This window comes from Eurosta solidaginis, chromosome 5 (assembly GCF_040869045.1).
Source record: "Eurosta solidaginis isolate ZX-2024a chromosome 5, ASM4086904v1, whole genome shotgun sequence".
Taxonomy (NCBI): Eukaryota; Metazoa; Arthropoda; class Insecta; order Diptera; family Tephritidae; genus Eurosta; species Eurosta solidaginis.
In genome coordinates this window covers 143,799,821-143,813,579 of record NC_090323.1, presented here as the reverse complement: position 1 = coordinate 143,813,579, position 13,759 = coordinate 143,799,821, and the positions used below count along the sequence as shown (strand labels likewise).

Below are 13,759 nucleotides of genomic sequence, written 5' to 3'. Positions count from 1 at the left end.
CTCGACGCAAGCAGCAGTAAAGTCCATGTGTAAAAACTGCTCCAATGACAAAGTGAAAATGATAATGCAAGCAGGAACGTTCACAACAATGAACGACGCAATCTCAAAATTCACAAACAGCTGCACGGAATTCATGGGCAGCTCGAATGCAATTTTAAATATACGGCAACAAAATCAATATCGAAGTAGTTTCCGTGGAGGTTACCGAAGTAACAACTATGGGAATTACCGAGGCAGAAGATATAGACCACCGCCAAGATACAATAATAATTCAAGAACAAACAATAATGCCCAAAGAGGAGCACAAACCCAAAATCAAACCCGTAACGTTCGAAATTGTACCCAGCAGGAAAACCAAGAAACTTCACTTCAAAATCAGTAGATAGAAAAATATGTGTACTAAATCTACACTTAAATAGTTACATATCTACAAAAACTTCATTAAATAACTCAATTTCAAATTTCTTAGTAGACACAGGAGCAGATATCTCCATAATTAAAAAGAATCAAGTACTTAATCATACAAAAATAAATACAGAACAAATAACAGATTTAAAGAGCATTGGTCAGGGTATAACCAGTACATTAGGCACAATTAAAGCTGATTTAAAAGGCGATGACCTTCTAATTTATCATAAATTTCACGTCGTAGAAGACGACCTTCCAATACCGTGTGATGGAATAATAGGTTTGGACTTTATAAAGAAATATAATTGAATTCTAGATTATAGCAAAATGAGGATAAACTAATCCTAAGACCATATGACTTTCCCCAAACAATAACAATGTGCCTAACAAATTATCTGTCTGCCAACACAATTACGATCCCTGCTAGATCTGAAGTCATTAGACAAGTAACAGTAAACTCTGATAATAAAACCATCTTCATACCCATCAACAATTATCTGAAGGAATTTTCATAGCAAACACAATTACAAACAAAGAACAAACGTTTGCCAGAATTACAAATACCACACATAAAAACACAACTATTCAAAATTACAAAATACATACAGAAAATTTAGACGACTACAATTTAATTAAAACACACACACGCAATAAACAAAGCAATGACACAGAAAAGTTAAAAAGATTAACTAAAAATTTCCCAAAATTTGCCAATTCAGAATTAACCTCATTATGCACAGAATTCATAGACATATTTGCACTAGAAACAGAACCAATCTCCTCTAATAATTTTTATAAGCAAAAATTACACATGAAAGATGACACCCCAGTATACATAAAAAGTTATAGATTGCCCGAAACTCAAAAAGGGGAAATAAGCAAACAGGTTAATAAATTGATCGAAGATGACATTATAGAACCCTCAATATCAGAGTACAACAGCCCAATTTTACTGGTACCTAAAAAATCACTACCAGGTAATACTGAAAAAAGATGGAGACTGGTAGTTGACTACAGACAAGTAAACAAAAAACTAGCAGCGGATAAATTCCCACTTCCAAGAATTGATGATATTTTAGACCAACTTGGAAGAGCAAAATATTTTTCATGCCTTGACCTTATGTCAGGTTTTCACCAAATAGAATTACACCAAGATTCTAGAGATATAACCTCATTCACAGCAGAAAATGGTACATATAGATTTAAAAGACTACCCTATGGATTAAAAGTAGCACCAAACTCATTCCAAAGAATGATGACACTGGCATTGCAGGCCTCAAACCATCCCAAGCATTTCTCTATATGGATGATTTAGTTGTACTAGGGTGTTCAGAAAAACATATGCTGAAAAACTTAAGAGATGTTTTTGCTACTTGTAGAAAATACAACTTAAAATTACATCCAGACAAATGCCTATTCTTCAGCGAAGAAGTAACTTATTTAGGACATAAATGCACAAGGGAGGGAATACTACCCGACCCAAGCAAATTTGAGATAGTTCAAAATTACCCAACATCAAAAACAGCAGATGAAGTTAAAAGATTCGTAGCGTTTTGCAATTATTACAGAAGATTTGTACCGAATTTCGCAGAATACTCAAGAAAATTAACTAGGCTTTGCAAAAAGAATGTTTCCTTCGACTGGACAGAAGAATGTCAAAAAGCTTTTGTCTATTTAAATGGAAGCATTAATCAGCCCAAAACTTTTGCAATACCCCGACTTCAATAAAGAATTCTGCATAACAACAGACGCTAGTGGGTATGCTTGCGGAGCAGTCCTTAGCCAGGAACATGATGGCAAACAGTTACCAATCGCTTACGCCTCTAGATCCTTTACAAAAGGCGAAACAAACAAAGCTACAATAGAGAAAGAACTAGCAGCAATCCATTGGGCCATAACATTCTTCAGACCATACGTTTATGGTAGAAAATTCAAAATTAAAACCGACCATCGCCCTTTAACTTACCTTTTCTCGATGAAGAGCCCTTCATCTAAGTTAACACGAATAAGACTTGATTTAGAGGAGTATGATTTCGAAGTGGAGTACATTGCTGGAAAAGAAAATCACATCGCGGACGCATTGTCTCGCATCAACATAACAAATTTAAAAGAAATGTCAGTGGAAGCATGCAAAATAATGAAAGTCACAACTAGATCAACAGTAAAAATATACCAAATAATACTAAAATTCAAGAAAGTCACACTGAGAACCCAAGATATATGAAGCGCTAAATAAATTTGAAGTAAAAAGACATGTCAGGCTCGTTTTCAATCCCCCGAAATTATATTTCAAAAAGGGAAAGAAAATTTGTAGCACTATAAATACAAGCAACCTAATTGTAGATGATAAAATTGACTTAGGACAATTCTTTATCAGGCTCGAAAAAGAAGCCGCCAATTTAGGACTTGAAAAGATACAGTTGTCCTTAGGGGACAAATTGTGTAAAAGAAATTGTACTCGAGTAGGCAAATTTATTGAATTAGGAAATAGGGTTCTCAAAAAATTAACAATTGCACTAACCCCAGAGGTTGTGTACGTGACTAGTCCCGGGAAAATTAGAGAAATTCTGCAGAAATATCATGACGATCCTATTAGTGGTGGCCACCCAGGAATAAATCGCATGATAAAGAAAATCAAACAAAACTATTGCTGGAAAAATATGCGAGGTGACATAAAGAAATACGTAAATAACTGCATCCACTGCAATAAGAATAAAATAAGTAAGCATATAAAAGAGCCAATGACAATAACGGAGACACCTCCGAGAGCTTTCGATATAGTACAGATCGATACGGTTGGACCATTGCCATGGTCAATAAACGGAAACGAATACGCAGTTACCATTATATGCGATCTCACAAAATACTTGGTAGCAATCCCAGTCCCCAGCAAACATGCGCTAATAGTTGCTAAAGCTATATTCGAGCATTTCATTTTGATTTATGGCCCCATGAAAACAATCCTAACAGATATGGGATCCGAATACAAAAATAAATTATTCGAAGAACTGTGCAAATTGCTAAAAGTTGAGCACAAAAACTCAACACCATACCATCATCAAACTTTGGGCACTGTAGAGCGTAGTCATAGAACGTTTAATGAATATGTACGTTCATATATATCCAGTGACAAAGATGATTGGGATGAATACCTAAAATATTTCGCGTACTGCTACAACACGACCCCATCGACCGTACACAACTATTGCCCTTATGAGCTTATATTTGCGAAAAACCCCCTGATGTATGAATTCTTAAATGAGAATAAAATAATCCCAGTATATAATCACGAGGCATATGATAAGGAAATTAAATATAGACTTCAAATAGCACAACAAAGAGCTAGAAAATTGGTAAAAGAAGCTAAGGAAAAACAAAAAATTAATTATGATAAAAGTAGCACCAGTAAGGAAATAAAATTAGGAGACTTAGTATTAGTAAGAGAAGAAGATAGCCATAAGCTAGACCATAGATATAAAGGACGGTATAAAGTAAAGAAAATCGACGAAAATAACAATTTTACTTTAATACCATATAGACGGGAGTCCGGTAATAAGAACAATAGGGATAAGGAACTAATAATCCATAAGAATAGACTTAAACCCATTTAAAATGTCTTTTTTTTTAATTTAACAAATAATCATTCCAATTTACCCGATTAATTAATAAAAGCTTCTAAAGACAAGCGGATTTTAGATGGGTCGACACATTTAAAATCCGGCAATAAAATAAATGAAATAAACAAGATAAATAAAATAAGCAAAATTTAAAAATTTCTATATTTAAAAATTTAAAATTTCGAAAAAAAGGACCTGTACAAAAACAAAAAAAAATATATATGTAAAATGTAAACATTTTTGAAAAAAAAGGGGGATATGCATAAGACAAAATGTAAACAATAAATATAGCAATAAAAATAGCAAGGTCAGCAGATCGAAAGCAAAGCAAACAACCTCTTTCACTACAATATCAAATAACAAAAAAAAAAAATCAAAATCATTGAAAATATGACAAAGAGTCTTATACAATTGTTCACAAAGAATTATATAACACTTTTTTTTCTAAGGCGGATGGTGTAGCATTATACGGCATACCCACTGTAATGTAGCATTATGCTTCAAACCCAGTGTAACACACTTGCAATAATACGCATCATGAACTCCAAATATATTTTAGTAATAATCATATTACAATATTTTCCAACATAAATTATTGAACTAACCCAGACGGTTAACTAACTTCAATGGAATGCCGAATATGATACCCTTATCCGTTCACAGCTAATTATTACATACAACCCATTATGGGAAACAACTAAAACAAGCGCATCGATATGCCAATGTTGCGAACAGGCATACAAACTTACAAACCTACGTGTATGCATAGCCTTAGTCAAAGTACTCACATTGATCTGCTGACGTAGCTAAATAACATATACAAAACCTACATGTATACAAAGACTGTATACAAACATACATGTACTCATACCCCATTTCCAATGTACATATTTTTAGTTATTAGTATTAAGATATTTATGAATGTATAGGTTAAGTAAATTACTATATAAGACAAAGAACTTATCGAATAAACAAGAGATTTAAGGTTTGCACATCAAAGTAGCAACTTTTCTTTTCATTTCCACACTTTCAACTTGTCTTCTAAAAATCCAAACTTTTCACTCCTTGGTTCCATAGGTGGACGCCTTTTCGAGATATCGCCATAAAGGTGGACCAAGGGTGACTCTAGAATGTTTGTACGATATGGGTATCAAACGAAAGGTGTTACTGAGAATTTTAAGAGGGAGTGGGCCTTAGGTCTATAGGTGGACGCCTTTTCGAGATATCGCCATTATGGTGAGCCAGGGGTGACTCTAGAATGTGTTGTACGATATGGGTATCAAATTAAAGGTATTAATGAGGGTTTTAAAAGCGAGTGGCCCTTAGATGTATATGTGAAGGCATTTTCGCGATATCGACCAAAATGTGGACCAGGGTGATCCAGAACATCATCTGTCGGGTACTGCTAATTTATTTATATATGCAATACCACGAACAGTATTCCTGCCAAGATTCCAAAGGCTGTTGATTTCGCCCTGTAGAACTTTTTCATTTTCTTCTACTTAATATGGTAGGTGTAATACCCATTTTACAAAGTTTTTTCTAAAGTTATATTTTGCGTCAATAAACCAATCAAATTACCATGTTTCATCCCTTTTTTCGTATTTGGTATAGAATTATGGCATTTTTTTCATTTTTCGTAATTTTCGATATCGAAAAAGTTGGCGTGGTTATAGTCGGATTTCGGCCATTTTTTATACCAAGATAAAGTGAGTTCAGATAAGTAAGTGGACTAAACTTAGTAAAGATATATCGCTTTTTGCTCAAGTTATCGTGTTAACGGCGAGCGGAACGACAGACGGTGGACTGTGTATAAAAACTGGGCGTGGCTTCAACCGATTTCGCCCATTTTCACAGAAAAAAGTTATCGTCATAGAATCTATGCCCCTACCAAATTTAAGGATTGGTAAATTTTTATTCGACTTATGGCATTAAAAGTATTCTAGACAAACTAAATGAAAATGGGCGGAGCCACGCCCATTTTGAAATTTTTTTTATTTTTGTATTTTGTTGCACCATATCATTACTGGCGTTGAATGTTGACATAATTTACTTATATACAGTAAAGATATTAAATTTTTTGTTAAAATTTGACTTTAAAAAATTTTTTTTTTAAAAAGTGGTCGTGTTCTTCGTCCGATTTTGCAAATTTTTATTTAGCACATATATAGTAGTAGTAACGTCCCTGCCAAATTTCATCATGATATCTTCAACGACTGCCAAATTACAGCTTGCAAAACTTTTAAATTACCTTCTTTTAAAAGTGGGCAGTGTCACACCCATTGTCCAAAATCTTACTAATTTTCCATTCTGCGTCATAAGGTCAACCCACCTACCAAGTTTCATCGCTTTATCCGTCTTTGGCAATGAATTATCGCAATTTTTCGGTTTTTCGAAATTTTCGATATCAAAAAAGTGGGCGTGGTTATAGTCCGATATCGTTCATTTTAAATAGCGATCTGAGATGAGTGCCCAGGAACCTACATACCAAATTTCATCAAGATACATCAAAATTTACTGAAGTTATCGTGTTAACGGACAGACGGGCGGACGGACGGACATGGCTCAATCAAATTTTTTTTCGATACTGATGATTTTGATATATGGAAGTCTCTATCTATCTCGATTCCTTTATACCTGTACAACCAACCGTTATCCAATCAAAGTTAATATACTCTGTGAGCTCTGCTCAACTGAGTATAAAAACTATTTTTTACACCGATGGAATGGGAGACGACCTTATCCCATGATGGTAAAATGAAAGGTTGTGTTTAATGTTCAGAATCGTGTGTAAATTACTAAAAATAAAAGTTGCTAACTCTAAATAAAATCTGAAAAGCCACGATATTCATTTAAATCGTTCAATTGAGTTATGCCGTTCTACTCTAAAATTTTGTTGAATGGAGTAAGCAGCTTTACCGTTTCGCCGACGATGTATATATGTATGTATATGTAAAAATTAAAATAATTTTTATTATTGTTTTAATGCAGATTTAATAAAACTTGAGGCAAATTTAAGATTTTGCGTTTTTAAAAGTGTATTGAAATGTACTAATTTCTTAGCGATAGAACTGATCTACTATTTCTATTTGTGGTATGGTAAACCCACTGTTTGTTTCCTTACGTTTCCTTAGTATAAGTTTCAAATTTGCGCTTAAAAAAACTAAAATCGTCCTGGGAAGCCGCTTATAATTACAAGGCCACCACAATTTACGAATGTATGTACGTCGATTTCGCTCATTAACCTTGGCAAAACAGCAAACTGAAATTAAATTTATTCCTGCAACAGTTCATGTCTGATTAGTAATTACGCATTTTCATATTAGCAGTACAAAAACTTCATTGAATAAATTTATTTTGTGTGACTTCCGACTAAACGCAATGATGGATTGTTTGCGAACTCGCTACTTCTAAGATTAAATAATCTTCAAAAAATTACTCTTAAATGACGTCAGTTAAGCGTAATGCGGAGTTGATTGCAGAAACAGTTTTTTTTTAGTATAATCGTTGGTGTTAGCGTTCATGATTTGGGCCCCTTTCAATTCGGCAACATGATTAAACGCAACATTTTTTGTTTCCTTCGATAATCATATTTCCCAATTATAATGGAACTTTTTGATGTCAAATTATAAGCCATAAGCTCGAAGCATCTCGTGAATGGCAAAACGATAACAACCGGCTTTCTAATTGGATGATTTCACTCATCATGGGCATATTCTTAGTCGAATTAAAGTGTCAGAGCTGGGAAAATGCAATTCCATTACTTTGCCAATTACATTCCTCGGTAATTGAAAAAAGCTGTTTTCTTATTTTCCACAGCAAAGTGCAAAATGTAATCCATTTTCAATTCTTCAAAGAATCATCCAAAAGTATATTATTTTTTTTGGGCTCGAGTTTTTTTGTAATTGAATTGAAAAATAAAATAAAAAATAAAAATACTTTGAAAAAATATTACACAGTATTTTCGAAAAGAATTGGTAATGCAATACAAATTTTTTTTAAATTACATTACAAGGAATGGCAAAAGTACTTTCGAATTTTCCATTCCATTCCTCAAAGAAATTGTTAAAGTAATTGAAAAACTACAAGTTAATTCGTGTATAAAAACTTCCTGCGGCTGATGAAAAAATAAAGTGCACTTTTCGGAGTTATATCAAAACTAATTTCGGAGTCAACGCTGTTGTTCGTTGTGTTGATTAATGGCAGAACAGTAAACAGCTATGGTGTGGCTGTAGCGTGATCCGCTTTTCACATCAAACGTCCTGGGCTCAATTCGCAGCCGAAGTAACATTCAGCATTTTTTATTATTATTACTAGAGTACCCCGCAGACTTTTCTGCCCGAAAATTGGTTTGCCCACTCCCCAATCCCACTCCCACTCCAACTTCCGCTACACTTCACATTCCCATTTCCACTTCCAGTCCTTGTCGCACTCTCACTACAACTCCCATTCCCTCTCCCCGTCTCACCGCAATTTCCTCATATATGTAATATCGAATACCTGCTTCACCTGGCCGACCGATTTCAATATCTTTGTTGGTTTAAACCTTTACGAAAAAACATGAAACTAACGTAATATTTAAAATCGCTTTAATTTTTATAAATAAGCTAAAGATAGATGACAGACAAATTCTCCTGCCGATAATATTCTTCCCTGTGATGGTATTACTCTACCAGTAAACAAAGGCATTTGTTATATTGTAGCTTCAGCGAAAAAAAAATTTACTTCTTGTCTCTCCCCATATTTAATATCTGTCTCTCCTTCGTATCTTCTCGCTTTTACATTATCGATTTTTCTCTCTCCTACTTCCACTTTCTTTCCCTTCCCTCAACCTTCCTCTATTTTTTTCATCTCCTTCCTTGCACATACTTCCTCTTCTTCCCATCTTCCCCTCTCACTTTTCTCATTTTTATTTCCATTCCCTACTCAAACTCTCTCCCTTCTCCCTAACCCTCCCTTCTCTTCTCCTCTTGTATTACCACTCATATGCCTTATTTTCCTTTTTCGAAAGGCTGCCTATTTCGAAAAAGGAAAATAAGGCATATGAGTGGTAATAAAAGAGGAGAAGAAAGAGAAGGGAGGGTTAGGGAGAAGGGAGAGAGTTTGAGAAGGGAATGGAGATAAAATGAGAAAAGTGAGAGGGGAAGATGGGAAGAAGAGGAAGTATGTGCAAGGAAGGAGATGAAAAAAATAGAGGAAGGTTGAGGGAAGGGAAAGAAAGTGGAAGTAGGAGAGAGAAAAATCGGTAATGTAAAAGCGAGAAGATACGAAGGAGAGACAGATATTAAATATGGGGAGAGACAAGAAGTAAATTTTTTTTCGCTGAAGCTACAATATAACAAATGCCTTTGTTTACTGGTTTAAAGGCTGCCTATTTCGAAAAAGGAAAATAAGGCATATGAGTGGTAATAATAGAGGAGAAGAAAGAGAAGGGAGGGTTAGGGAGAAGGGAGAGAGTTTGAGTAGGGAATGGAGATAAAATGAGAAAAGTGAGAGGGGAAGATGGGAAGAAGAGGAAGTATGTGCAAGGAAGGAGATGAAAAAAATAGAGGAAGGTTGAGGGAAGGGAAAGAAAGTGGAAGTAGGAGAGAGAAAAATCGATAATGTAAAAGCGAGAAGATACGAAGGAGAGACAGATATTAAATATGGGGAGAGACAAGAAGTAAATTTTTTTTTCGCTGAAGCTACAATATAACAAATGCCTTTGTTTACTGGTAGAGTAATACCATCACAGGGAAGAATATTATCGGCAGGAGAATTTATCTGTCATCTATCTTTAGCTTATTTATAAAAATTAAAGCGATTTTAAATATTACGTTAGTTTCATGTTTTTTCGTAAAGGTTTAAACCAACAAAGATATTGAAATCGGTCGGCCAGGTGAAGCAGGTATTCGATATTACATATATGAGGAAATTGCGGTGAGACGGGGAGAGGGAGAGTGCGACAAGGACTGGAAGTGGAAATGGGAATTGTAGCGGAAGTTGGAGTGGGAGTGGGATTGGGGAGTGGGGAAACCAATACATTTCAAACAAATTGCACAAAAAATGAGATTGGTCCATTTCTCGGAATGAAGGGTTTCTCAAGTATTACCTTGGTCGAATTCCCGCAAAGAAAAGTTTCTCAAATAAAGAGCTAGTCAGAGAAGTGCCCCTATACCAAATTTCAAGTAAATCGCACCGTACACTATTTTATTTAGAATAGGTCGACCTCTGGTCCTCTTCCCGGGTAAACTTTTCCCTCCGTAAGAAGCATCCTCGTACTTCATGGAATGTTTTGAAAAAGAATTGGCAAAATCGGTCCAACGGTTCCCGAGTTTTGCGCTTATAGAGATAATTTCAATTATATTTTTAAAAAAATTTTTTCAACACTTGTTGGGGATGAACATCACACTATTTTGGTTTTTATATAGAACACCACATAGGGCAGTTTTTACACCAACATTTTTTTGTGTTTTTATATAGAACACCACATAGGGCAGTTTTTACACCAACATTTTTTTGTGTTAAATTTCGGGTCACATTTTTCATTATTTTATTCGATTTTTCTTGTGAGTGGTAACTGAATGCATTTGGAAACATTAAGTAAGGACGGCCTTTTTTCCTCTGTCATAGGAGGGTTTCTATATATGTAGATACAGCACACTTACAAATTTATTTTGATACTTTCAATTTCGTAATAATAATGTACCTGCAGTAGACCACATTCAGTCACCCTTTGAATCGCGAAAATATTTATTTTATACTAGAGCTTTTCAATTACTTTTGTAATTCATTTAAGGAATGAGCAATTCCTAATAAATTTTGGCATTACTTATAAGTAATGTAATTGAAAAACTTTCAATTAACTTTTCAATTCCTTTCGAAGTTATTGGGGCAGACATTACAGGAATTGATTACTTTCCCATATACTTGTAATGGGAAATCGACGATAATAAAAACCCGAAGTAATCATTACTACCCAGCTCTGAATATTGTAATATTTAATTTCATAATTATGCTTCCGTTCTTGTATTAAATAGCCCCTGCAGAAGATTAAAATATCAATGGAAACGCGTAGAAGAAAAACATAAATACACAATTGGCTATACTAAGATAGGTACCACCCGAACTTAAAAAAAAAAAAATACTTCTTGGCGCGATTTACCTCCGAGGAGATTTGGGTCGAGCTTTTCTTTCAATTTACGTCGTGTTTCTTTTAAATTTTCCCTACAAATTAGCGGGACGAACCTACATGTTTAACTCGGAGTGTTTGCCAAATCACTTCCGAGGGCGACCCCGATTTAAAACTTTTTCTAGTTGAAAAAAACTTTTTTTCTAAATTTTGATGTTACTTCGCCCGGGAGTTGAACCCAAGACTCATGGCGTAGTAGGCGGATGGCGCTACCACCACACTACGGTGGTCCCCCGAACTAAGAATTCGTTAAAACTCGTGGTACGTAAGGGTATGGGTTGAATGTTTTCATAATACTAGACTTCTTTACTTTATTTTTATATTTACAAAATTTCTTAAATATTTCACAGATATGCTATCATATTATATCATAAACAATTTTGATCCATTTGCCTAATTTCAGATAAAAATGTAAAATGAGTGAGAACATAGAAAATTTATCAGAAAATCTGACGAAGGCGATTGATAATGAAGAAAGTAAACCAAGCGAAGGAGTTTCTTTAGCGTCGTTTGAATTGCCATCACCATCATCCAAAGAAACTGTTTCAACTACCTTCGCAAAAAATATAGATGCAGAAAAGGAAGAAGAAACGTTCGAAACTGAAACGTTAGCAAATGTTGTTGAAATCACTGCGGAAAAATCAGTCGAGGCTGATAGCTCTACAGAACTCTCAGCAGATAACTCATCGAAGTCAAAAAATATTTCGAAAAGCAGTGAAAAAGGTTTTGCCGAAACTGAAAACTCTACAGAATTGCAGGTAAATACAAATACGTCCGAAAAAGAATCTTTGAAAACGCCGAGGCTAATAACTGATGGTGAAGGTGGTAGAATAAAATCCTCCGATTTGGGAAGTTCTACACAAGTTCCAGAAAGCGGCGAAGATGGGTTTGCGGGGGCTGCAAACCCAATACAAAACTCGACATATACGAACTCAACACAACGAGAAGAAGAAACATTAAGGGTTTCGAAATCAAATGCTGAAAGTGATGATGAAAAATCAGACGGAAAACGAGCGCAAGAATCGATTACAGACCCTAAAACTCCGGACGTTGCTGATAAAGATGATAACACGATTGTATCTTCTCCGGCGGTTTCTACTGATGAAGGTGTGGATGTTAATTATGCTGAACACGTGACATATGAGTCAGATGGCAGTGCCATCTATGTTGATCCCAATACTAAATACCGCTATAAATGGAGCTCAACTGAAAATAATTGGATTGCCGATTCAAGTAACACTGAGGGCACTGCGTTTAGTGCTAATCCCTATGAAAATGATCATTATAAATGGTGTAATGAAACCCAAAAGTGGATACCTAAAATACAAACCCAAACAACAGAAACTGAACATTACAAATGGGATGCTGAACGACGAGAATGGATACCAAAAGTGAAAACTGCAAATACCGACACAAAATCGAGTTTTGATCCCTCAAATGTAACGTACGATATGGACGAGAACGGACAACGCATTTATACAGACACAGATGGTACCGTGTTCTTTTGGGACACAACGAAGAATGCTTGGTTTCCAAAGATCGATGATGATTTCATGGCTCATTATCAGATGAATTATGGTTTCATAGATAATACAAGCGCAGCCGAGGAGGAAAAACGACGCAAGGCTGAAGAAGAAGAAAAATTGAAGGAGCTGAAGGAGCTGGAATTGCAGCGTATGACTGAAGAGGCGAAAGCCGGTGCAGAAGCGATGGCGCAGGGAAATATTGATGGCGTAACAGGATCGGGCGCTAAGCGAAAAGCACAAGAACCACCAAGTAAGTGGATTGAAATTGAATTTTGTTGTTACAATTCTAGTTTTAATTTCAAATGATTTATAGAGTGGTTTGAAATTAATCCGGATCACAACACAAAAGTTTATGTATCAAATTTGCCATTGGACATAACGTTGGATGAGTTTGCAGAGCTTATGAGTAAATGTGGTATGATAATGCGCGATCAACAAACACAAAAATATAAACTGAAACTATATTCTGAGCTCGATGGTCAATTAAAAGGTGACGGCTTATGCGACTATATTAAGGTGAGTAAGCGAAATTTAAAAAGCAATCACATAGGACAAAAATTTCAAACTTCACATTATCTATTGCTCAACAATAAAACAATTAAAACTCAAAGTAAAACGAGGTCGATTTCTTTTTGGTGTTCTCAATTCCGATTGAAACAAATTGATTCGAGGGCGATTTCGAATCGTTTTCATTTCGAGTCAATAATCAAGCGGAACAGCTGTTTTTATTTATCTTGGTTTTAGTTAAATTAAAATTGTGCAAAAAATCGAACAAAATGCCAGCACCAATGGTTTTCGGAAATGCAGAGGCAAGAAGACGTGCATAAAAATCGCAAAAATTGATCGATCGAAATTGAGAACACGTCGGTTTTCAAATTAAGATTTGTTATACTAATTAAACAAATAGTCCAGCAAAAAGTCGTTAAAAATCTTCCAAATAAAATGAATAATTTAATAAAACTTATTTGTTGGAAAATAATGTAATTATCTGTGCTTAATAGGCTAATTTCTTTCGATTCCGACTGCTCAGAGGCAAA

At 35.0% G+C, this 13,759-nt stretch overlaps 1 protein-coding gene across 9 annotated transcripts in view; it reads left to right on the top strand.

Moving 5' to 3' along the window:
* Positions 1-13,759, top strand: part of barc (RRM1_TatSF1_like and RRM2_TatSF1_like domain-containing protein barc) — a 121,713-nt gene that overhangs the window by 95,527 nt on the left and 12,427 nt on the right. For all 9 annotated transcript variants that reach the window (XM_067789669.1, XM_067789662.1, XM_067789661.1 and 6 more), the window contains 2 exons: positions 11,600-12,972; positions 13,036-13,238. In XM_067789669.1, the coding sequence (XP_067645770.1) occupies positions 11,613-12,972; positions 13,036-13,238 (1,563 nt within the window). In that variant the 5' untranslated portion in view covers positions 11,600-11,612. The remainder of the gene's footprint in view (positions 1-11,599; positions 12,973-13,035; positions 13,239-13,759) is intronic.